The sequence below is a fragment of the Equus przewalskii genome, chromosome 5 (genome assembly GCF_037783145.1).
Source record: "Equus przewalskii isolate Varuska chromosome 5, EquPr2, whole genome shotgun sequence".
Lineage (NCBI taxonomy): Eukaryota > Metazoa > Chordata > Mammalia > Perissodactyla > Equidae > Equus > Equus przewalskii.
Window position 1 is genome coordinate 59162914 of NC_091835.1, and position 23279 is coordinate 59186192.

The 23279-nt window shown below is 35.4% G+C and overlaps 1 protein-coding gene across 1 annotated transcript in view; it reads right to left on the reverse strand.

The window, feature by feature from the left end:
• The window catches only part of CPNE8 (copine 8), a 209178-nt gene that overhangs the window by 62564 nt on the left and 123335 nt on the right, over positions 1–23279 (reverse strand). The window contains exons 11-13 of the mRNA XM_008520156.2: positions 8663–8738; positions 4287–4340; positions 3202–3263 (exon numbers count right to left, since the gene is read on the reverse strand). Coding sequence (XP_008518378.1) covers positions 3202–3263; positions 4287–4340; positions 8663–8738 — 192 coding nt within the window. The remainder of the gene's footprint in view (positions 1–3201; positions 3264–4286; positions 4341–8662; positions 8739–23279) is intronic.

Genomic DNA, 23279 nt, shown 5'->3' on the forward strand with positions numbered 1-23279 from the left:
CTACACCACAGCGTGGCTTGCCCAGTGGTGCCACGTCCGCACCTGGGATCCGAACCGGTGAACCCCAGGCAGCCAAAGCAGAATGTGCACACTTAACTGCTGTGCCACCGGGCCGGCCTGGCCCCGAAACTGTATTTTTGACCGGCAGCAATTAGATGGTAAATATTATACAAAGACTGAAAGTTAACTGCACAACAAGAAAATGAACTTCATTTTAATTGCTTTCAGAAAAACAGAAAATTATCGATGTGAAAGAGGCAGAAGGAGAAAGGGAGTGAGCAGAAGGGAAAAGGGGTCCATGGAGAGATAAGTAGAGTTAATTCCCTTGAGGCACTTAGCTCAGGGCCTGACACATGAGAAGTGGTCGGCAGATGTTAACTATTATGTGCAAATTACACTGTGTAGGAAGTCAACAGGTGAGAAAGTCTTTTGTAGGAATATAAACAATAACTTCAGAGGGAAGAAAAATAAGATATCATGAAGGCCATGAAAGAGTTGGAAGATCTGGTTGAATGACATCATTTTACAGGTAAATGTAAACAGGAAAAATGTAAAAAAAAAAATCATTTTACAGTTTCTGTAGAATTACATAGACTCATGTGAACTACAGGAAATTGAAGTGTGGATATAAGAAATGATTTTGCCTGTCATTATATAGCATGCGGAGTGCCATGATAGAGCCGGATCACCTCACCATATGATTAACAAAAGTCAGAATTGAAATTTTGTGTCCAATTGCTTATAACAAGTCCTTAAGAGCAAAGACACAGAAATACACATAACATAATAATTATTTTGCTTGTCCATTTGGATTTCATTATCAGAAAGGACAATATATTAATAACTCGGTATTATAAATATTACAAATAGTGATAAATAAGAGGTAAATGTGTAATTGGAATATACTTAGACAAATACATTTATTACATACATATTCATATTAAAATAATGTATTACATGTAGATGATATTTTTCATATCCTTTTCAGATAATACGGTCACACAGAAATTAATACTTTACATTAATTACGTAATGAAGTTCAAACTCTGTTTCCCCAGGCCCCATTTGTAAATAAAAAATGGGTTCTTATAAACATCTTGGGAAGCCAGGATTGGAACAAAGTGTAACTAATGGGTTGGGGTTCCATTTATACACCGCCTTCTGGCAGAGAAAGGTCGCTAGCATTTCTGCCAGCCCGGGCAGTGCTCTAAGAAGGAAGTGTGTACGCAAAAACAAAAAAAAGATTCTTGGAGGTTGCAAGCAGCAGAAAAATATGACAATGTGATATAGTCAAGACTGTCACTGTTCTAGGTACTATACAGCCCAGTTTGTTCTAACTAGCCCTAAGAATTCTCACAAAGAAAATGTGAACAACCAATAAAGGTGATTTATTGGTAACAAATTCTGAAAATGTCTTTTACTGATAGACTCACATCAATATATTACCAGATTTGCACTGCTGACAAAATATATTGGGTATTTCTCTCATACACACACACACGCTTCACATGCACACAAAGCAAAACAAAAAAAATGCAAAACAAAACTGAAAGGAATTTATAATATTTTAAAACTTCAAATCATTACCTCAACATGCAAACTATAACCAGGCGTATCAGGCTCTTTCTTTTTAAGTTCATAAAGAGTACACTGGGGCAGCCTGGTTGTGTAGTGGTTAAAGTTCGCACGCTCTGCTTTGGCAACCCAGGGTTCGCTGGTGCAGATACTGGGCACTGACCTACATACCACTCATCAAGCCATGCTGTGGTGGCATCTCACATACAAAGTAGAGGAAGATTGGAACAGATGCTAGCTCAGCGACAATCTTCCTCAAGCAAAAAGGGGAGGATTGGTAGCAGATGTTAGCTCAGAGTCAACCTGTTTCAAGAAAAACAAAAAAGAGTATGCTAAGGGATGTCCACTGTCTTACCATCTCTCTTTATCAACTAGTGTCTACAGCTACTAAAGAGCTTGATTATCTATACAGGAATCTATTTTTTATGACAAATTCAACTGTGTATTTTCCTATCTTCTAAAGATAAAAAATATGCATAGATATTAACATACTTAAAGGAGTTGGCAAACATTTTTCTACTTAGGACATTTTCCTTTAACTTTACTGAAACCACCACCATAGCTTTTGAATCTGTGTAGCCAGATGGCAGGTTGCAAGATGCCCATATATAGCAGAGATTCCCCCCTTAGGCAAGTATACTTCTTGCTTGTTTTGTTTCCTTAACTAACAGCAAAAACAGGCAAGCTTTCTGTTTCTGGGGAAACTATCTCTGTTCTTTTGGCTCCTTCATTTCCTCATCCCTTTCTCTGGCTTGACGACATTCTATCAGTGAATCAGTATTGAAAAAAAAAATTTGCTGAATCATAATTAGGAAGAGATACATGAGTGATATCTCTGCTGTTATCTGTCATGAAGTTACTAAACGCATTCAAATTTGCCTGTCACCATTTCCGTATATTGTAAACACAAGACGATAGCAAATAAATTAGAATATGTGGACATTTTCGACTGCATGGTAATGAATGATTGTTTTAATCTCCATAGATGCTTGGTTAGGTAAAAAACATGAGCAACTAGGTTAAAAATAGGAACAAAATTGAGAAAACCTCCCTATTTACAAGAGTATAAGAATCCACAGTACATTACCAAAACAGGCTGTCTGGACTGTGGAAAATTTCAAAAATGGTTACAACAATCACTTTTCTCTGAACTGCATTCCTGCCTGGAAGCCTAGGGAGTAACTAAATGACTATTCACCCCCAGTTTCTGCGTTATGATTTTATGACGAGATACATTCTTTACTATTCTGGAGCTGGAATATACATTTACGACAAGCCCTCAAGCTTTTCTTCTACTTTAAAAATAACAAAAAGTGCACCTAAAAAGTCCCATGTGTTAGGCAAATGAAAATGTGCTATGGAAGTGCATATAATAGCTTTATCTACAACTATCACTAACACCATAAAGTTTTTTCTCTTGCTCAAAGAAAAGTTACAATTTTCCCCAAAAGTAATAGCTCTTGGTATATAAGTTTACCTCTATAGGTCTGAAACGAAAGTGCAATAGGTCTGCCATCGAAATATAATAAAGGTCATCATTTCGGTTGCCTATTACCTAGTGGTAACATTTGCTACACATATTGAAAGAAAAGCTAAGCAATGAAACAATTTCAGAGAATAACTTACCCTCCCTTAATATAGTCAAGGAATGAAACTTCTGTTTCTACCAAAAAAGAGAGTAAGGTTACCTGGAAAAAAGAAAAGAAAAACAAGGCAGAATTACCTGCTAATACTAATTGCAACCCCAAAAGAACTTTTTTCTAACTATTAGAGAGAAAATCATATTTCCTAGCATTTTGAAAATCAATAAAGATATTACTGTTTATTAAAATCTGCTAGGACTGGTTGTCCTTAACATCTAAAATTATCAGAAGGAAAGGGGTGAAAAAAAATTAACCAACTCCTTTCTACGGTCAGTTTATTTCCTTTGAAGAACAGCATGAAAATTATCTACAAGGACACTGTGATACTTCCCAATTTAGATGAAAGGAAAGATAAAAGGGAGCTGGAAAATGGTTAAAATCAAAAAAATCAAAATCAATGAGCTAAGCTATATAAGAAGAAATGTGTGTTTTTGTCACAGTCCTGTAATGAGGCCATCTAATATTTTAAGAGTCTTGCTTTATAGAAATCTTTAAGAAATTAGAGAGAACTTAGATTTTGCTTCTCCCAAGGAGAGTTAATCTTTGGATAAAATCTTCAGTATATTTTGTGTCAAAATAGGATGATTTTGAATTTTCACAATTTTAAGAAACCTTTACACACTCTTGCACTGATTTAGTCCACATTGCCACAGAGTTGTAAATTTTAAGGCACTATAAATGAGCACTTTCATATCTCATAAAATGAGTCTTAATAGTTAAGTGTAGCCTATAAAAATGTAGTATTTCTTATTACCACTTCAACTTTTTCCTGTCTACCTGGTTCTCTCTAGTGTCATTTCACTGAATGAAGAATTTATAAGAAAATTTCAGCTTTCCTCAGAGGCCAAATAACCCTTCAGAGGACCTGCAGGAAGCTGGGTCACTACCGCCTATAAGGTATTCTCCATTTCAACCATCCCCATAGCAAGTTAATTTTTCTATTCTATACCTTCATATTAAAATCCCAAGTGAACTAGCTCAGTATAGTTGCTTCTATTCAGATTAAAAATGTAAATTTTTAAAAATATTTATTTGAATCCTGAATGAATAACATAAAATTTGACTTACTGTTCCCGAATTAATATATTTTTTCTTTTTTCCTTTCTTTTTGGGATTCACCACCTTAAAAAGCAGAGAAAACAAGTAGAATGGTTAAGTCTCATACTGAAATATAACATAGTGCCTTCACTTGTTATGCATTTATTCACTTATAAACGCCTTTCATAGGACTCGTGGACTGTCATTCAGCCAAAACTTCTCTGAAAAAGTTACTAGTGATCATTTTCTTTAAAAAAAAATCTCTTTTTCAGTAATATTCTTCTCAATCATTTTATGCATTGATTACGCTACCCATATGCATCTTCCTCATGTGAGAGAGACCTTTAATATTCAAGGTCCTAAACAATACTGATTGCTTTGTGGAAAACCTATAGTTGCTATAGAAAAATATATCCAAGAGATATAACATTTTTTATTAGATTATATACACTAAAATAGCAAATTACTCAAATATGTAAATATTTAAAGGCTCTATCGACCTAACTATTGCTTTATAATGGTAGTAATTTTCACTAGACCCCCAAGCTACCAAATAATTGGTAAAGGTCTGGTTTGCGGACATAAGATGGAGTTTTTGACTCTTTATCCCATGAGGAAACATTATTGCATTCTCACATTGCACAAGATACTGGAGGATAGAAGGAATACAAAGATGAGTAAAACCTGTCAATCTAATAGGATAAATAGAACACCTAAGTGCCTTCAGAGAGGATCCTTCAGCACATCTCAACCCAAAATAGAAAGGAAGCATTTTGACAAGGAAAGATGACAGAATTTATGAATAAATATTATTTGAACTGCAATGTATTAATTTAAACTAGGACTCCAATAAAAAGGAATAGACAAATACAATATTCTAGAAAGAGGAAAAAGCAATTGGGCCAGGTTGGCTGGAGCAGAGAGCAAACACACAGAGATTGCAGATGAGTCTGAAGGCCTGCGGGCACATGAATCCGGCAGGAGACACGCCTGTCCACACTCCTGGAGATCCTGAAAGAGCCCTGTATGCAGCTCCAGCCCCCTCACAGCCACAGTCCACCAACAGTCCTGTAGGTCAGGGTCCCAGTGGGGAAACACTCCTGTCTGTAATGCCAGAGATCCTGAAAGGGCCTTACACTCAACCCCAGCCCCTCCCAGCCACAGTCCATGAGCAGTAATGTTGGCCCAAGGACCCAGCGGGAGACATTCTTGTCTGTACCCCTGGAGATCTTGAAAGGGCCCTATACACAGTTCCAGCCCCTCCCAGCCACAGTCTGTGAGCAGTCCTGCCAGCATGGGGACCCGCCAGGACACACCCATGTCTGCACCTCAGAAGATCCTGAAATAGCCCATACTTATTTGGCTCCAGCCCCTCCAACCTCAGTCAGGAAGCAGTCCAGCCCACCCACAGACTAGTGGGAGCTACGCCCATCTGTGCCTCCAGAGCCAGGTCTAAAGCCACCTGGGGCTTAATTTCAGCCCCTCTCAGCTGCGGTCCAGGAACAGTCTTGCCTACTCAGGGACCCATCCAGTCATCAGGCAGGAGTCCTCCTAGGGCTCCGGTAGCAGCCACACCCATCCATGCACTTAGTAATAAGCTGGCTAACTGAGGACTCATTGTGCACCCCGAAGACCTTGGCCTACTGCCATCCTACTAAACAAGGTACTGTAGCTGGTCTCATCCACCCAGGGACCAGACATAATCCACACCCACTTGAATTCCCGCTAATAAGCATGTCAACCATGGACCACACTGCAGACCTAGCAACAGCCTCAAAACCAGCTCCAACCCAGCACTACTGAAATTCTGGAGGCAATCCCAGCAGCCCCAGAGAACAACAGAAGAAGGTCTTTATCTGCCAAAACCAGTGTGTAAAGCTGTAGGGGGCTTTTAAAAGCTCAAGCGTATGGCTGGGGATCTAGAAGGCCAAGTGCTTGTGCAGGACTGTGAGCATGGCCAGGAGAGCCCTTGAGGAAGCCCTAATCCTTCATCTCTGGTTGACCTTGAGTCTACTTACACAGCAAGTGAAAACCAAGGCAGAGTTTCACACTGTTGGACCATACAAGGGATGCACCAACATCAACTCATGTGCTGACCACTAGCTAACCAGGCAAAGACTTCAGTGGCCCACATAACAAAGAAAACACACTTTACAGAATTAGTCCAGGAAAGTCACTAAACAAAGAGCAACAACAATAAACCTTGGGGAAGGCAGAGGATCCGATCTCCAGTGTTACTACATTGTATTTTTAAAAATTTCCAGCAGTCAACAACAACAAAAAAATACAAGACATCACCCATACATTGGAAAAAAGCAAAACTATCTCTGAGAACTTGCAGATGTGGGATTTATTTGGCAAAATCTTTAAATTAGCTATTGTAAACATGTTTAAAGAACTAAAGAAAACTATGTATAAAGAATTAAAGAATGAAACAACGTCTCACCAAATAGAAAAATCAATAAGTAGATCAAAATTATAAGAAAGAACCAAATAGAAATTCTCAACTTGAAAAGCACAATAACTGAAATGAAAAATTCACTGAGGGGGTTTAACAGAACATTTGAGCTGGAAGAAGAAATAATCAGTGATCTTGAAGCTTGGTCAATTGAGATTTTCTAGTTTAAGGAACAAAAAGAAAAATAAAGAAAAAAATAGGAACAGAGCCTAAGAGACCTGTGGGACACAATCAAGCCTAACAACATATTCAGAATGAGAGTATCAAAAGGAGAAGGGACAGAGAAAGGAGCAGAAAGAATATTTGAAAGAATAATGGCTGAAATTTCCATGGTTGCCTCGACCAAACTGAATCCCCTGCATGTGTGCAGAAAATGAAATTTCCAACGTATTGGATTATGAGCTGTCCATTGAAATCCTAAAAATTACTTGTACATAATACATAATGGTCTCCCAGATTTTCCTCAGACTTATCTCTTCTATTGATAATATATATAATAAGAAAACATTCATATTTATTTGAAGCTATGGCACAAATATCCATGCAGGGTATTTTATAAAGAATAATTTTTACTAAGCTTCTTTGTCATCCCATCAGATGTGGCACCAGGCTTCTCATTGAGCAAGCTTTGCTGGGTAGGAGAGAGCCAAAAAGCGGGAGACATTATGAAAGCAAAGGAAACTCAAAGTGGTTGATCTCTGGAGGGTGATGGCGTGACTGGCAGTAAAGGCAGTAAATGAGTCCTAAGTGCAAGGAGGACTGGTAAGCAAGTGTTGTTCCTTCTCAGCCTCAAAAGTAGGCAGAGAAAACAGGCATCTAGAGAATTATAACCTATCTTATAGGACTTTCATTGCCTGTTTAGAGAGCCTTATTAATATTTCTTCCTTGAAAGATCCAGATAGAAAAATTGATTCATTCCTCCATCTTTGTCTCTGCCTGGGAAGCTTTCGTGGGCTGAGGCTGATGCCTTCTCTGCAGTATCTCATAGTCCACTAAGCATCTAACTATATATAGCACATGTCAAGATACACTAAACATATTTCGTGTGTCTGTCTCTCCCATTAGACACCGAAATTTTTATTCATCTCTGTATCCCCGGGGCCTATTAGAGTGTGAATGTAATAAATATTTTATTTATAAGTTAATAAATGAGTAAATTCATGGACTAAAATTGCTTCAGCCCAGTAAGAAGGTGGCAGAAGAATGAGATTCTTCTACTCTTAACTTAAAAGAGGTTAATTTTAGTGTCAATCTGGCAGGAAAGATTAAATCCTGAGATAAGCTCCTTTACTAGCAATGCATATTAAATAAAAAAAATTACATAGAATGTACAGATGACATAACTCAAGGATTAACAGTGCTGAAACATACCAGGTATGCTCAACACATATCCGGTAGTTAACTGGCAAGGTAGGTTTAAGGCAGACTAGTTTCTACAACTAGTGTGTTTGCTTTAGTAACTTAGATTTCTCTAATGGCTGACTCATCCCTTTGCATTCTCTTCAGTCTTTAACTAAACACAGTGAAGGTCTTCAAACACACCAAGCAAACCACAGCTCATTTTAAAACACTATGTTGACACGACTAAAACGTAAGTTGTTCTCTTTTTATTAAAAAAGCGTTGAGGGAAGAGGTTGGTAGGAAGGCAAAACGTAAAGGCTGAAGCTTAAGGAAAAATAAATTGCATCCATATTGATTTTTTTGAAATAAGGAAAAGTTTCATAGGCAAGAATTTTCAAATTTCTCAAAGTAGATTTAAAAGACTGTGTGAGTTGAAGAGAAGCAATATCATTTAATCTCATAAATGTCTGCTCAAAAAGTTTAAAGATTCTCACATATATTAGTACTTAGTTAAACTTTGGCAATTAACCTTTGCAGAATCTATACTTTTCTAGCATAAATTTACTTATTCCAGAGGGAAATAATAATAAAATAAAATTCCTCTTACCTCATATACGTTGAATTGTGATTGCCCTCTAGAAAGTTCCCTGTAGCTTGTTGTAAATTCTCCAATGAAATCATGACTAAAGTTAAGGGGAAAAAATATATACAGTATTAACTTTCACACATTTGTCAATTATATTTTAAGGCTTTTTAGAAATGTATAGTTTAATCATGAAAAAACGCTTGATGTTATAAACATAACAATAACATGATAATTTAAAAGAGACATGCATAATTCTTCATTGTTCTTTAGTTCAAAATTACGTATATTCGAAAATTACATTTTATTAGTATTCAAACAATATTTAATTTATCCCACCAATATTAATATTTAAAATAGGTATATTAGTTTTAATAACTCATATCTCAAAAATATTTCATCATCTATGTTATCCAAATGATTAACTATTTATTAGGATGAAAGTTTAACCGCTTCTTAGCCTTTTGGCTAAGATCAAGTGTAGGATGAAAGTTTAAGACACTCAAAAATTTGTTATTATCCATGTCAATAATCACAAATATATAATACACAAAATCTTCAAACATTACTCTGATCAGGATGTAGCAGGACACCATTTTTAAAAGGGTATCCCATGTTAACATGGATCATAGTCACCAAACCTTGTTTTCAATAATAATAATAATTTAAAGGTACATTGCTAATACCAATATGGCTACTCTGAATTTCTTTACCTTAGAGCAATCATCATGCCTTATCAGAAAGCAGAACTTCTACAGGTGTCTTTTCAGTTTAGGTGGAGAGGGGTAAGGATTGAGTGAGGATGTGTTAGTTCTCACTATAAAGTCCTTATCAATGTGATTATGAGGTTGACCTATGCAACTGTAAAAAACATTTTATGCATTCTGCACTTTAGAGAGGACTTGTATTCTACCACTCTACACTAATTTAATGGCCAACACTAGGTTGAACACACACCACTGAGAAATAAGTGCAAAATTCTGGTATTCAGTGCAATGGTGAAATGTGACACACATCAGAAGAAGATAAAGATTGTAGAAGCTAACTTAGTATAACAAATATAAGGGATGTCACTGCTATTTGTATCACCGAATTTAAGCTTGGCCCGTTCGCTTTGGAAATGCAAGGTGTTCATTACCGTAAAAAATGGATATTTACCCAAAACCCCATGCAGGTTTATGCTTAACTGTGAATCACTAAAATCTACAGAACCTTCCATAGACATGATGATCAGTAACAAGCAACAAATAAGTTGTGTCTAGCCAACCAAAAGATTGGTTTCTAAAGATGGGATTTCAAAGAAAAAACTAGCTGCTGTTAATTTTAGTAGAGTTTTTGCAATAAGAAATGTTTTTTAAAAATTGATATAGCTTGTTTAGATATCCAGCTTCCCAGTTCTCCCTTATTGCAAAGATCTTGATGATATATCACAGTAGTCTGTCTGGGGCATTCTTTACACCAGTATCACCTTGACCTCTTGTAGAGCTAACTTTCAGAAGCAGATCTACACACAAGAAAATGGTAAAAGGAAAGAGGATTGAAGACTGTGATAAATACATTTGTATTTATGAACCCAAACCCCTAGCATTCATCTTTCAAGTTACATGGGAAAAATTACAGAACAATACTTTAATGCTATACATTTCTCATAAATGAAATAACTCCCTTTGATCTTACAAGTGCAAGCTCATAACTGTGATATCTTTCACTGCAATCTTACGAACTCTGAGTTATGGAAATTCTGTTTAGAATCTATCCTCCTCCACTGCTATGCGTGTTTCAGATATCATAAGTAATAATCACTGAGATAAAAGGTTCTATTAGAGAACTTTAAACATAACACTTTGATACTGATGTGTGGGCAAGCCTTATATAATCAGAGCTTACCACACTAGTGGTGGAAACCTAACATAGAGGCGTTAGAAAATACCTGGATCATTTAAGCCCTTGTGGTAGTTTTCCTACTGTGCAAATCCTACCCTCCTTTGGTTAATTGTTTAAATTCAATGTTCAGCTCTTAGTGTTAAGATTAAATTCTTGCTATGCAACACTAGTCAAAAACTTGGTAGAGAGAAGCAATATTTACTGGTCTCAAGTAAATGCAATTACTCAATTACGTAATACATCCGTCTGGATAAGGCCGTCCCAACACACTGGCAAATCTGGACCCAACTGCACTGGTGAGGTTTGCTCAACTGCACATTGACATGCCCATGTTGAAGTCATTGTGGAACTTTCTAAGAAGCAGTTCTTCGAGATTTGGTTCTGCTTTGTTCCTGTTAAATTTGTTACTCTACAGAATTGAGTGATGAACAATGGGGTACAATTCTCTTTGTTCTTCATGCTAAGAGTCTGTGCTAATCATTTGTGTTTCCTACTCTGAAAAGACCTTGTTTGTCATAAAATGGAGATTTTCTGTTCTGAGTTAGTTGTCAGAGAGCTTAAGCCAAATTTGTGGCCCATCTCTAGTAGGATATGTCTTCACGATGTGCTGTCCTCTGCAGACTTTTCGGGATATCTTACTTCTATTCCCTCTTTGCTTTAATTTCCTCGGAGTTTAGTTCACCATGTGTTATTACATGCATTCCTATGAGCTTCCTTGGATCCTTTTCAGAATAAGACAGGACACAAATAAATAAAAGAATGAATAAGTTGCTCCCCATTCTGAATCACATTCGAGATGATTATTTTGAACAAAACGCTGCATTTGCACGTCTTATAAATGCAATGCTATCTTTGGTTGCAGAGGGCAAAACGTATTAAGTGAGTCACAAATTACATTTCAGCATCCAAAACAACATTTCTGTGAGATAAAGAAAATACATCTTTGTATCTGTTCAGATCCAGAGAAATGGATGATCAAGAAGTGAGAATTTGTCAAAAGGTCATAAACACAAGGCATTGTGTAGAGACAGCAATAAAATAGCCATGACTAGATATAAGGTGCTAAGTCTCAAGAAGAAATCTGAAGAATTTAGGTGGATAAGTGGATAGGTTCACAGGTCAATTTTGTTATGGATCTCCTGGAACACATGGAGGTTTTTATAGTTTCTTTTGTAACCTGTTGTACTTCAAATACTGTATATTAAGTCATAGATAAGTATTTTAAAAAAGTAGTAAAGATGGCTTTCACTGATTTATTCTTATAATTCTTTCTCCCTATGACCTATTCCTAGATTCTATTAGATCAAAAGAAAGAAAATTTAATTTTCTGTCATATTTCTATCTGTTTATGATTGTCAATACCATAATATTGATACAATTCTCACTATACAGAGGAACATGATGGAAAGTACTTTGATAATAAATCACAACCAACAACTTCCTTGTGATTCAATAATGCTGCTTTGCTATTTCCTGTTAATTTAATTGTAAGTAAAATAATTACTCTTTAAGTCTCAAGCTCTCTGACCACATTTACAAAATAAAGTTTACTCCAGGGCTGTTTATCTCATTTGTGTCTGTTTGCATCTCTAATTTTTTCCATGATTTTTTATAATTTATATATGTTCTTTCAAATCTGAGGAAATAAATAGATACTTGGAGCAAATTGATTAATATTATAGCTAGTAGTTTGGCTCCAAAATGTCTCATTTGAGTAAAGCGATTAAATCGTTGAATAAAATCTGCATATTAGAATCATTTCTAAGCTCTATTAATAGTGGAAAACGGGTATTATGTATACTCTCATTTACATCGGAAAACTGTAAGACAGCCACTAGTCCCTATTGAACAAACCTGTCCATCCTCCCCTACTTTTGGCACCTGCTTCCCCTGCATCACTTATCTTTTACTCTACAGATTAGCTATTTCCTACAAGAAGCCTTTCCTGTTTCATGCCCTCCCTCTTTGCTCTCAAGAAGTCCTCAGTCTCTATCATCACATTTCCTGTATTGTATTATACCTGTTGTTTACATAATCTCCCCTCTAGCTTTTCCCCTACTTGAAGGTAAGAAAGGTGATAAATTCATCTCAGTAGTCGCAGCATGGACCTCAGTGCCTGGTACCCAATGAGCACTGGTCAATGTTACAAATTTACTCAAGTTAATGTCACAGTCATGCTGTGATCTTACCTTGCCAGTAATTTAACAATTTTGCCTCACATCGATTATATTTAGTCCGAAAGAACGGCATAAGTGCCAAACATATTAATACTGCTACTCTCTCTCTCCTTAAAACAACTCTGAGAGTAATGCAGACAACTGTTGTTTTTCCCACAGAAATGAATCCACATAATTACACAAAAGGCATAGGAAAAAACCGTAGAGAATATTGCTTTTTGTTGGCATTTCTGATGATTTTCCTAAAGGCCACCAAGCCTCGGGCACAACAGATGATGCTTATTTTCCTTGTAGTCATTAAACTAATTTTGCACATAACGTGTATAAATGGCAAATACATACTGAATTCATCTCATCCCTTTCTCTATCGCTACGTGGTCTTGAGTAAGTCAGTCAACTTTGACATCCTTATGTCTTCACTTAAAGATTGGAGGCAACGCCTATTTACTGTTTTGAAAATAAACCCAGAGAATTCATTTGATTCACTCTGAGAGGCGTTTAACTCCTTAAAAAAGACATTACTAAAATATATTTTTCTGATTATTAAGAATATGACTCCAGACACCCATATACGTAGTTTTAAACAAGCTTTAATCAAAATAACTTGGGAAGATATAATAGGCTTATGAATTGATATTTTGGAGCTACACACACATCTGTGCCTTGTACGGCTCTGGTGAAGAATGCTTAATTCATTAGGCATGGCTCTTTGGAGTACAACACCGTTTGATGGGTTTCAGGTGTATATTGAAGGATATCTCAAATGAGGATTTGTAAACAAATTATATATTAAAGACAAATTCTCTAATTGAGATGTTGATAAGATTTCAGCACAAAACTCTGGCATGATCTTTCCTATGGGAACAATAGCCCCAGCTATTATCTGCTCCGTTTGTATTTCAACATAATCATTTCCCACGTTCCTCTATCTTGACTAATGTGTTCCAATCTCAGTAAACACAGCAAGATTTATGAAAATGGCAAGAGAATGAGTGGTTATAAAAATGACAGATGCTTTTAATTGAAGTGTAGTTATGGTGACCCTAATTCAAAGGATAGGTTGCAGACATTTTTACTCTTCAAAACTGTATTTGTAGGAAGAAAGCAGCAATGCTTTTCCAGCGGTGACTGAAACCAAGCCACTAACTCCATAATTCCAAGTAGAATGTACATGGGACTTGTGATTTCCCACAATGGCCACAAAAAGTTTTCATTAAGTCCAGAAAACAATATATCAGCTGTGTAGGATTTTCCTAATTTTCTTTGCTTTTCTTCCAGTCAAAGCCTTTGACTTTGCCACAACTTTTCAGCACCTAAGAATTTTTTTTTCTTTGAGGAAGATTAGCCCTGAGCTAACATCTGCCACCAATCCTCCTTTTGCTGAGGAAGACTGGCCCTGAGCTAACATGTATGCCCATCTTCCTCTACCTTATATGTGGGACGCCTGCCACAGCATGGCTTGACAAGCAGTGAGTAGGTCTGCAGCCGGGATCTGAACCAGCAAACCCCAGGCCGCTGAAGTGGAACATGTGAACTTAACCACTGCACCACGGGGCTGGCTCCAAGAATGATTTTTTTTAAATGAGATAATATCAGCTTTCATTGATTCTTAAAGGAGGTGGTTCTAGGGGTTGGCCCTGTGGCTGAGCGGTTAAGTTCGAGCTCTCTGCTTTGGGTGCTCCAGGGTTTTACTGGTTCAGATCCTGGACGCGGACCTAGCACCACTCATCAGGCCATGCTGAGGCAGCGTCCCACATAGCACAACTAGAAGGACTTACAACTAGAATATACAATTACGCACTGGGGGGCTTTGGGGAGAAGAAGAAAGTTGTTCTATTTAAAAATTTCAACAAAATAAAGTCTTGTTTTTCCTTGTAATGTCCTCAAGTCCTGATGGAGAATTTAGTTTCCTTTAAGAAGTCCAGAAATGTGACCTTTAAATATTCCTAGATTATGAGCTGGTTTATATCTAAATCTACAGAACTATCATGATTCTTAATTAATGGCCCCAGTAAACACAGATTATAAGAACATTCCAAGAAAAGTAATTTTTTTCTTCATAAAGTTCTGGTTTATGTTTTTACTGGTAGAAATTATCATACATAACATCTATAAGAATGTATTCAATGCAGAAGTGATCATCTATCTCCAGCTTTGTTGAAGTTTTAAATAATTTCATGAGGTTTACAACTTCTTTGCTCCCTCTGTAGATTACAATAATACTTCTGGGCCTCCAAGAGGGAAATAGATATAACCATTCTCAAATAGTAACAATTCAGCAGCAGAAACAGGCCAATTTTATCAGTCTTATCCATACCTGCTCTTTCATCCATTTCTAATACAGATAGAAATTTCAAAAGATATAAATACCATATATATATATATATATATAAAAAATAAGTTCCATTGTCCTTTTGAGTATAATATATATAAAATTTTATATAATAATATATAATATTACATCTGCATAATCATACATTTTAATGTTTGTTTTTCACCTATTATTACTGAATATTTTGTCTATTATTTTCCCTTATTTATTTATCTCCCTAAAGATTCAGACAAATCACATTTTCTAAAATAAAGACAATGTTGTTAATGTGGTTTACATTGATATAGCAAATGATATCTGCCATAATAAAGGAAATGTTCTATATGATGATTTATGACATTTAAGCGAAAATTGTATGCCTACACAGACATATTTTTAAAGTATATTTATAATGTTAGGTTATTTAAATTACAAGTGTATCTCTTGGACATAATGTAAATTTAACTACACATAAAGTCTAACTTTTCTTACATAATTACCTTTAATTCTTTTCTATTGACTCTACTAATCTTAATGCATCAAAATATTTTTGAGTAAAAACTGCTCTTCATATTAAAATCTGCCTGATCAAATAAAAAGCATACCTTATTTAAAGCCAAAAACTCTTAATATAAAATAGCTTTTACCCAGCAATAGTTTCACAATGCAATTTAATCTACTGAAAGGTAGGATGGAGTTTCCTTAGCCAGCCAGGATCTTTGGATATTTTTCTAGGTTATATGAACTAGAAAGTTAACTGAGGTACTGTCTGAAGTTAAAAATCTTCTCCAATATCATGGATTTTTAAATATTTATGTCATCTATGTCACATATTTTTTCCTCTATAATTTCAAAGTGATTGAATACTAGCTTTTAGCTTGAACATTAATCTCTAGAGATTACAGGCTAAGTGATTCAGTATCCTGTTTCCAAAATTTAAACTATCAGCCAACGAGTGCTATTTATTTCAGACTAATGAGAATTAATAATAATAATTAATATTATTAAAATAAGCAAAACAACAACAAAAAAGACACAGATGCAAGATTAGCATAAAATAATGATAAATTTAATGTTGGCCAAAGGACAAAAGTTAAAAAAAATTGGACACTAAATCTCTATTCTTCTCTGTCATTGGGCTATAGTCAAATAAATACAGTTCAAAGTAATTACTTCTTTTCCAACATATTAATAGCAGATACCTTTATTTAGAAATTTTTTAAAAAACTGTCATAAGAAGAAAAATTAATTCATAGTGTTAAAAAATTTTATTTTAGCTATGCATCATATGACTTTATAAATCGTTTATTTACATGGTACATTTCTAGGCTAGTGCTGAATATAGATTGGCATATTAGTATATTTATAAGTATAAATACTTTTTTCACTCAAAGTTGCCTGAGTTCACAGATAAATCTCTCTACTCATCTATCTAGATTTGATATTATATTGCTAGCTTTCTTTATTCTCTTTAAACTTTCACTACCATTGTATGTCATTCAAGAAATAATATCATCTTAATTTGTCTCACTTTTTCACAATGATTAAGGCTGGACCAGAGGAATTCTACCACTTCTCGAACCAAGGTTCATATTTTGATAAGAAAGCACGAGGGAAAAAAATCTGACAGGAGTAACTCACAACCTCTCTCACACACACACACGAACATCTATACGACACAAAACTCCCAGCCTGAAGTAGCAAAAGTTGGCAAATTGCACACTATAGTCCACTGCTACCCAAGGTTAGGGTCTTTTTAATGGTGAACAATCCCTTATGGGCCTCTGGTGTATCCTCTCCACTCTGAGTAGGAATCCCACTTCCCACAGTAGTGCCAGAGTTGCCAAAAGACACTGTAAGTGTTCTAGCTCCCTTGCCATCCTTGCCTGTGGAGCCGGGTACCAGTTTCCATGCTCTGTCTAGCAACTGGTCTCCATACTGTCCATTATCTTCCTGACAGACTGAGGGACTCCAAAAAGGGCAACAGGGATCAACTGCAAAGGCTAAGTCATAAAGAGGGAGACATTAAAGTAAATTTGTTATTGAAATTCTTTCAACTATATGGGGAAAAACGCATTTTGAAGGGCTTTCGTTTATCATTGTCAAGGTTTTAGACTTACAAGCCAAAGAAAAGGTGTGTCTACCCAGTGCAAAGTTATGTGAATTATTGCTGTTGTAGTTTTTAATATGTATAGACAATTGAGATAATTCAAATCCAAAAACCAGTCATCCCAGCTCCCACCAAATTGCCTAGAATATTTATCTCAAAAAAACCCAAGTAATTAAAAAAATTTACTTTTATTTTGTGCTGTGTAGAGACAAGGCATTCTTAGTGAAAAATATGCACGTTACAAATTTTAAAAATAATCATCTCACTTTGGTGAAATTTCACATTTAGAGTTGACAGAGTTTACTGTCATCCTTTACAGAGATCTCACTTGGCAGCTCAGAACTTTCAGATCTGAAAGAATTTTAGCCTCTGGGAGTTGTGTGCTTACTTTTACATTAACATAAAAAGTAATAACTGCTTGTCAACATTCAAGATTTGTAAGGTTTTCTTTGAATTCCTATATGATTACTCTTTTCACTTCTCAAAAGAAAATTATTTTCTTACACTACTTAAAGAGAAGCAGACTTTTTAGGTATTTTGAGAGGCTTTAACAACTTTTTATGTGTTTTTGAGGGGTGTTACTTTCATGATAATGGTTTTAACAATGTAAATATCTTCAAAGTATTAAAATATGGAAATAGGGAATTTCACAGAAGTTTTTTGTTGTTACAAGCTTTGATAAATTCGTATGTTTTTAACCAAATGAGGTTCCAGGAGACTATGAAGCAACATTTCAGAATTACTGAGTTCCCAAGAGACACAAATCTAAGACATTAATCAAAGAATTAAAAGTACCGAATGCGTTAATGTTCAGGCTGCTTAGATGGGATAACACCTATTTGAAGAGGCACTTCCTTTTTAATAACAAGCATAGTAGGAAGCTTGTCCTTAAAACACATTATAAAAATCTGTGAATTTTCTAGTGTAAATGAAAAAAATATCCACGCAACCCAACAAAAATAATCTCTGCCTATTTGTTCTACCTTTGGGTTCTACTGACTTTGGGTAAGTCATTAGGCTTTGTAGCAAAATTTTTTCATCCCTCCTATCCGTAAAATACGTTTTCCACTTCACTTCAAAAGAAGTTGAGTTGATTAATTTGAGTCGTTCTGAACAAGCCACCAGAAATATGTTTTAAGATTTTGGAAGAAAGGTACTATCTTAGGAAATGGCCATAAATGTAGCCCTAATCTCAATATATATTAAAATTAATTTTAGAGATTAAAATACAAATTTATAATACATATGTTCAATTGGCTTACTCATTTAGACTATGCTCTACTACATGCAAGTATATTAGCATGTGATCTAAAGTACATATGGTAGATTCTTTTTTTTTTTCCTGAGGAAGATTCGCCCTGAGCTAACATTTGTGCCAATCTTCCTCTATGTTTTAGTATGTGGACCACCAGCACAGCACAGCATGGCCACTAACACAGTGGTGTAGGTCCATGCCTGGGAATCGAACTCAGGCCACCAAAGCAGAGCATGCTGAACTTAACAACTAGGCAACTGGGGCTGCCTCCTGGTAGATTCTTTTCGACATATTAAATATCTTATTCCATACTTTTAGGAAAAATAACACTAAAGAACTGTTTAGATGGTAATGAGTTCAAATAAGCATTGTGAATATGTGAAGACTGAAATAAAAGGATATTTTTCTATAGATCTAAATAAACACTTCAATTGTGAATTCACTTTAAACATAAACATAGGGAAAATGGCACATTGGAAATTTCTTTCCTTGCTTGTATGTTTACTTTGTTCTATCTATACACAAAATTACAAATTGAGGCTAAAAAATATAAGTTTACATCTCTATCCTAGAGTTATAATCACAGAATAATACTAGTAAACCAAGCAACTTAAGTAGAACAATCTGTAAATATTCATATACTTTTATATGTTTGCAACGTTTTATTTCAAGAGTGTATGGATCAGGAGATTTAGAAGATTTGGCTTCTGGAAAAGGTTGCCAGTAATTCTGCAACACCTCTTAGCATAGTATATACAATTGTAATTAAACATGCCATTTGTGTTATAACTATATATATATAATTAACCTGAAAATCTAAAACTCCAGATTATTTTGATAACCTTAGAAACATTATATAATAAGTATTAATCATAGGAGACTTTGTGGTACCAAAAAAATATCTAGGGGCCAGCCCAGTGCCATAGTATTGGGGTTCCCACACTCCACTTTGGCAGCCCAGGGTTCACAGGTTCGGATCCCAGGCGTGGACCTAGCGCTGCTGATCAAGCCATGCTATGGCAGCATCCCACATCAAATAGAGGAAGACTAGCAACAAATGTTAGCTCAGGGCCAATCTTCCTCACATGCACACAAAAAATACCTAGTTCTTTTTAAGGATATTACTTAGTAGTCAGAAAACAGTTACTGAGTATTTCCTCTAAATCAACCTTAATGCCAAATGATTACATTTCATCTGTTTAATATATACAGAGAACAGATAAGAAAAATGCAAAAGAATGGCTTAGTCTCAGATGTTCTTTGATGGTGTCAAATTTGGTGCAATGCCAAAGATGCAAATTTTATGTGGTGTTAGACTAATACTAAAATGCTGTTTATTTTTAGTAGCATAAATCTTAATGTAGATGTTATTATCTGATTTAAACTGTAATACAGAAATGATTCAAAATGTTATGAAATGTACACACAAAAGAAAGTTGTGCCTTCCATTTCTAATGAAGCGGATAATTAAGGCAATTACTTAGATAATTCAAATATACAATTATCTGTATATTTCAAACAAAACTATTTTGAAGGCTTTGTTTTCCCTCTTCAGCTTGCATGTATAGACAGAAGTTAGAAATTATAAGTATCAAAATTGTGCACCCAAGCAGGCTGGAACTCAGAATGCCATAGTTGAACACTAGAGCTTAGGTATACAAAATAGAGTAGAAATGGTTGATGGAGGAGAGCAGCAAATCAAAATTTAGGACACGAAATATCATTCCGGAGCTCAGCTTTTACTCACAGTAGATAGGCACGGAACAGTCATCTGGTCAAAAAGATTTAAAAAATAGCACTAGCACTCAAATATATTTGAATATTTACCAAAGCTCCATTGGTAGTGACAATATTCTATGTGTCTCAGTTTTCCTCCAGATCAGCAACTATAAAATTTTCCTTTCTAAGCATGATTTAACTGTAACATGAATAAACGTCTAAAATATATTTTTGTCTTGTTTTAATTCTGTCAGGTTATGTCTACTATAGTCATTATCTAACACTAAAGATAAGAACTTGTGTTTCAAAAAAAGGTTTAGGACTTCTGAATATCATGTTCCATTTTTCCTAAGCGAAGTTGCAAAGGATGATGGGAGATAAAAGCAGTGCTTAGAAAGACAGTTATGACAGAGAATAATTCGGTTTGAAAGCCAATGACTACTTAATAGTCACGTAAAATAGATGAGTCATTTCCAAATTCTGAGCCTTAATTTTCATATCTAAAAGGGAAAAAGGAAGACTAATAATATTCCTTATTGGGATTTTTTTTTGAAAATTGAGAGGAAATGTGTAAAATTGCTTTTTTACACATTCCAATTATCAAATTAAATTTAAAACTCTCATAATGAGTGATCACGAAATTGGATTACCAAGCTATTCTATAAAAGCAATTTATATAACAAAAAGACCACACCACAATAGTCTCTCTTTCCCATTCCCATTCTTTCTCTCTGACTAGCCATTTTAAATGGAATATTAAAATTATTACAAAGCAAAGGTATTTGGTAAATTCAAGTCTGTAGTGAACTTCTCGCTTGCTAAATTTTAACAAACTGTTTTTTCCAGGACTTCGTTGTTACTAAGCTTAGTTTTATGGGTATTTGGAACACTAATAGGTGATTGACAAATATTGTACAGCTACACAACACATGTTGAGAACACAAAACCTCAAATCGTCTTGGTGTTTAGAATCACAGAGAAAATAGTGGGTGACCATTACACACCAAAAATCACCCTACTGTGTAAAGGACAAGCCTCAATACTAGCGGAAAGTCTTCATCGCATCCAGAAGTTTCATTTAAATAGGAAGAACTTTATGGCCAGTTCTGCTAAAGTTTCTCCCAAAGTTCTCCTTAAGCCACCACATTCTAGTCTATTATTTCAAATAGAACTTCTAAGTAGAAGATTCCCCAATTTATACCCTTAACATTTACTCCAGCTTCTTTCCAATTCCCTAGTGTAATATTTCTAATAGTCTGATACACATCTCCACTGGGACATATAATTTTAAAAAGAGGAACTAGGGGTAGGAAAAAGTAAAGGAAATACAGTGAACGGCAAAGTCTTTAGTGATGCATCTTGGAAGAGATAAAGAGAAGCAGGGTAAAACCTAGCCAGGTTTGGGAACCACGTGTATCTGTTAGGAAGAGAGAGCTGAGTCTTGTGTGAGAAGGCACAACAGAAATAGGTTGATGTGATCTGAAATGTTTTCATTCCTCCGGCATGAGGTCATCATGAATTCTGGTATTGCCTGATTGAAACCATCCACTAGGTTTGCATTTGGGAGTCTCCTCATTAAAACTAAGTAAACGCTGATATTAGGATTCTAAATTTGCCAAGTCCAAAACTAAGTCCATCATATCCATCTCTATCCCCCAAAACTGACAAGTTAGCAACTCCCTAATCCCCTATTTCCATCACTGATGCACATTTTTCATTGTCAACTATTCACGGGATCTGAGAATTCTAACAACAGCTCTCAACCCAAATCTACAGCAGGATGACCTGGGGAGTTTTTTCAAAAAATTCACATTTAAACTGCATCTCAAGCCTACTGAAGCGGTGTCTGGAGAGATGATATTCTGAGAAAAGCTCTCCAGTTGTTTCTCATGCGTGCCTCCAGTTGAGACCACTGCAGTAAATGGTCCACAATGTTTCTGGCAATAAGTGAGAAAATTTCAATACATTTTACTATCGATTACAGAAAAAGGTCAAGATTTTCTATTTCATAGAATGGAAATGTCACTTAAGATCATTACAGAGATGTGCAAAATATTCTTCAATATAAGCAAAGGGAAAACTTTTGAACACGGATCAAAAATCTTTGGGGATACACGTGGTAAAATTACCTGAAGTCACAAATATGTTAATCAATGCAATATTTTATCCAGTAACTTGGTGGTTAAAAACGATTACCATGAATGGGGAAAAGAGTAAGGCTTTGTATTTTTTTCTTTGGAAATCTCAACACATTTCTCATGCATGTTATAATATACGTAAGCTGTAGAGTTTTTTTCAGACTAATTTTTTACAAAATTACAAACTTGTAAGATAGTCCAAAGGATGCCATATGCCATGAGATAACAAAAATGACAAAACCAAACAATGCTGGGTTGCTTCAGAGTTGAATGACTGAATATCTTTTCTACACAAGTGTCAGTCTCTCAAAATGGTATTGAAAACTCTGCTTTCTTTCATCAGGAGACTGTTCCTTGGCTAAAAGCATCTTTAAAAGAAATTACTCTTGAACGTTTTAAATATAACAGAAACAGAAAGGTTTTCATTTTAAGGACAAAAACTAAGGACCCATGGAGATGCTAATAGGAACTTGAATGAAAATCATCACCAGTAAAGCAGGTGTTACCTTAATTATATGGAGAATAAAGTGCAATTAATAGTTTCCTCTTTGTTACTGCTCAACTTTAAAACCGGATCTAGAATCTCATATACACAAAATACAGATTGTGTTTGCATATGACTTAGATGTTTTTGTCTCTTGAACTAATAAGACGAAAGTATAATATATATTAAATGAATGAGGAAAAATAGTTTCTATAAAGATGAATTGGAAACTCGGTACAAATGCGTGATCTGTGAGTCAGTTTATCTTTTCCCCCCTCATTCACACTTAACTCTAAGCCTCTATTCTTGGAATACAGAATCCCACTCATCTGATCTTTCCATGCTTCTCACAAGCAACAAGATTTTCTGCATTTACTTTAAAGGAAATAATAGATTCTGATTCAGTAATAAGATACCATGTTCTCTACTATCAGCTAATCAAGCTACTATTACCAATATTTTTAGCTACTGCCAAAGATTTTCCAGATAGAACCTTTGCAGTGTTGTTACTTATCCCCTATTGTGCCTCTCTCTCCCAAGGCAGCCTCTGCTTGTTTTCTTAA